This window comes from Lissotriton vulgaris, chromosome 1_2 (genome assembly GCF_964263255.1).
Source record: "Lissotriton vulgaris chromosome 1_2, aLisVul1.2, whole genome shotgun sequence".
In the NCBI taxonomy this organism is placed as follows: domain Eukaryota; kingdom Metazoa; phylum Chordata; class Amphibia; order Caudata; family Salamandridae; genus Lissotriton; species Lissotriton vulgaris.
The window spans coordinates 361,310,318-361,314,310 of NC_141686.1; the positions used below are offsets into that span (position 1 = coordinate 361,310,318).

The 3,993-nt window shown below is 40.6% G+C and overlaps 1 protein-coding gene across 1 annotated transcript; it reads left to right on the forward strand.

Moving 5' to 3' along the window:
* The first annotated feature begins 1,486 nt into the window (after nucleotides 1–1,486).
* Nucleotides 1,487–2,383, forward strand: LOC147736861 (uncharacterized). Its single transcript, XM_086952714.1, has one exon. The coding sequence runs from the start codon at nucleotides 1,487–1,489 to the stop codon at nucleotides 2,381–2,383; it is 897 nt and encodes a 298-aa protein (XP_086808840.1).
* Nucleotides 2,384–3,993: the final 1,610 nt, after the last annotated feature.

Genomic DNA, 3,993 nt, shown 5'->3' on the forward strand with positions numbered 1-3,993 from the left:
AATGCCCAATGGTGTAAATGCTGGACACTCCTGCAACTGACATCTTGTCCCACTCTGCCAACGCTCCATCCACCCACAGAGTAGCATGCTGGCACCAAACGGAAAACATTAAGTCAGAGGCCATGGTAAGGTAGAAAAAGACAAGAAGCAGACATGTATTGACAGCAGAGATATCACAGGTATATTACAGGTTGTGATGGAATCTCTATAATCAATGCTGCAATCTTCTCACATATGCTTGAACCATCCCTAGGAATGCGGCAAAGATAACTTAACAAACAAAGAAAAGACAGGAGTTGGAACTTCAGCTGCTCCAGTGTGAACAGGAAAGTACTTTCAAGAAGAGTGGGAATGGAGCTTCATTTCTTATATACTTCCTGGAGCGTTACCTTTATTATATACTTCCTGAAAAGTTTTGTTTGTGATATGGTTCTTGAAAGGGTTACCGTTGTTATACACTTCCTGAAACTGAAGTGACAGCAGCACATCCTGATCCATCTCTTTTTCCACAATCCCTTCTTGTTTAAATGAAATCTTGCCCATGTTTCATCTTCCTAAAGCTGTACCTCTAGCAAGAGGGCACTCCATGTGTGCTCTTTCTGTACTAAGTTACTCTGTGAACACTGGAAAATCACCTCCTTTTCTGAAGTAAGAGTGACATGTTCCATGAAAGATTTAGATAAATATCTGTGTATGGTGAAATATCTCTTGGTAACTTTCATAAATGGTAAAGAAGAGCTATCTTTTACAACTAGTTAAATATTGTGTATTCACATTCTCTTACATTTCCATTTAGTGATTTTAAATCTCTTTACATCCAATAGGAAACCAGCCTTGAATGAACAAATGATCGTGAAATTCTGAAAAAAGTGGATAGACAAAATGAGCTCCAATATTTAGGAAAAGATCTGCACAGTCAGAGACTGAGGACCCTGAACATAAACTGATAGATCCTGGAAGAAGCAGTCAAGAGCATATCAGTGGATGCACGCAACAGGACTAAGAAATGAACTGTAGAAAATTAAGGCAACAACACTGACAAACCACCTCCTGTATAAACAGGCCTCCACCACCAGATTTGATCATGCGTTTGGTATGAGGTGGATACAGCATTGCTCTGCTTCCTGTAATGATGGCAGACCAACATTCAGCACGCTAGGCGTATTATAAACTCTTTCTGGCCAAACCACATGAGCACGAGAAAAACACAAGGGAGTGGAGCCAGACAACTGAAGGGTAATAGAAAGAGAGTGTCATTGATCTACAACAGACTGTGCTAATTTGCATCTTCCAGAAGGAAGACTAATCTTTACCCGTAACACACAAAACTAATATGCAATCTAAAGACATACCCACCTACAAAGAAGCTTTACTTGCCAAACTAATAATATATGTAGCTGGCGAGTCTTGCATTTCTGAAATCAACCATCCCAAAATACCACACACACACCGGGAACGTGAGAATAACACAAGTGCTTTATCAACCATGTTGGCTCCTCAGGAAACACACTCATGGGATGCAGACAATTATAAACACGACCCAGAGACACTAACCAAGAAAGAAAAATCATACACATACAGCAAGAGCTTTAGTTTGTCATCGTTACTAGAGAACCATCAGCAAACACACACAGGAGAAGCAACTTGCAATTGCAATGAATGTATGAAGAACTTTAGTCAGTTAACACTCCTAAAAGATAATCAGCGAACACACACAGGGGAAAAACCATACCATTGCACTGAATGTGTGAAGAAATTCAGCCATTTATCACATCTCCAATCACATCAGCGAACACATACAGGGGAAAAACCATACCATTGCACTGAATGTGTGAAGAAATTCAGCCATTTATCACATCTCCAATCACATCAGCGAACACATACAGGGGAAAAACCATACCAGTGCAGTGAATGTGGAAGTAGTTTTAGTCATTCCTCAACTCTCAGGAGACATCAGCGAACTCACACAGGGGAAAAACCATTCCAGTGCAGTGAATGTGGAAGTAGTTTTAGTGATTCCTCAAATCTCAGGAGTCATCTGCGAACACACACTGGGGAAAAGCCATTTCAGTGCAATGAATGTGTAAAGAGCTTTAGTAGTTCATCAGACCTACAAAAACATAATCGAACACACACTGGAGAAAAACCATTCCAGTGCAATGAATGTATGAAGAGCTTTAGTCGGCTATCAACTCTCCAATCACATCAGCGAACACACACAGGGGAAAGACCATTCCAGTGCACTGAATGTATGAAGAAATTCAGTCAGTTATCAACCCTTCAGAGCCACCAGCGAACACACACGGGGGGAAAAACCCTCACCACCCAGCCAGTGAGGAACAGCAACAAGACTGCTCTTCAGCACACCCATCCGTATACATAACTTGCTTCAGGGTCAAACTCACTTTACAAGTTCTAAACTGGAGAATTTATATTTAGGAACAAGGGGTTTGTACGGCCATTAGTGACATAATACATTTGAAACCCAATACTTTATAGATCTGTATTAATGATACATAACCAAACACCACCCATGTATGGACATCCAAGAGCCTTTAAAAACCACACTACAGAGGTGTGTACCAGGATCAAACTCAATTTACTTCAAAGTTAACATGAACTAAATTATGGTACAGCAAGAACAATCATGATGCTATGGAATGTACACAATGATGGCTAGATGTTACATGTTAATAAGAAATGTATGTTTTTAGACGTAATAAAACAACAAATGTATTTGAATTCATGGTATTTGTCTGCTGAGTGTATATAAGGCGATCTTAGATGTGATTTATTCCCTAAACTTTATAGATAATTTGTGATGTCAGCAAGAAGCCTAGTTTATTTGGTAATAGAGGGGTCAAATCTCGAAAGCATGACTGCTTTCAGCTGGGAGTCTGGTGCAGGTGGTATCAGAGGGGACTATTCTCACCAGTGTGCCTTCTCTCAGAGTGAGAAGCGGTTCTTTGCTTGAGGTGGTACTACCTCTTCTTCTGTGTTAATGAAGAGAAAAAGGCTACCAGTAATACTGAGATCTGGGATTCACAGCTGTTTTGGGAACTTAATTCAGTCTTTTTTACCCAATCAATTCCTGATTTATTTAGGAAAGCTAAAATATGTCTGTATTCTGGCAGTCCTCTTGTTAATAATCCATAAAAATACCACAGGGATTTAAACATGAATTCGGCAAAAACAAAATTGTCTTTTTTTTTTTTACGGTTCTTATATAGCACTGCTTTATCTAATAATGTCTGATGGGTTTTCTTTGAGCCCTTTCTTAATCGGAAGAAGTTTTCCCTCGACAGACTCAATGGGATTTCCGATAAAAGGCTGACAATCTGTCCAACTCTAAACAAGGATGGTGGGTGGGCCTTCAGTTTGGCTGGTGTAACGCTTTGTTGCATTTTTGATAGAGTGCCCTAAATCCAACCCTCCCTTCTTTAGTGATTTTTCTATTGTGAGTTACATTTGAAGACTGTCCCGCTCATTTATAGTTTGACAGGGGTCCACGATCTGCCAGAGGAACTGGCGTAACAACTTCCACTACCCCATTGGACCACCGTCCACCATATTTAGCGATCTCCACCAACCGGGCTATCCCTGTGTCTTCCGAGGAGCAACAGGAGCTCCTCTGAAAGCACCTAAAGTTTGGTGAGTGTCTGCCATTTTTCACCCGGTTGCACAACAGACTTTTTGGTTTTACTCCTAAGGTGAGAGTTTGCTTTTTGTAAAACCAATAAATCATGTACTTGATACACTGAGAGCTTTCTACAAGGGAGTCTAGGTCATTTTTCATAGATTTTTTTCTCAGTTTGAGACAACCAGTCTTTTCATTGTGATCCTGAAGAGAAACAAGTAGGTCAGAATGCCTACCATAAGTAGGGCGGACGGTCTGATGTACTTACACCAACTGCCCCAGGTATGTCAGTCATTGTAGTGAGGGTTCCTGAGGTTCTGACCTCTGTTCAAACAGAGGGGTACAGTGATAGCTTC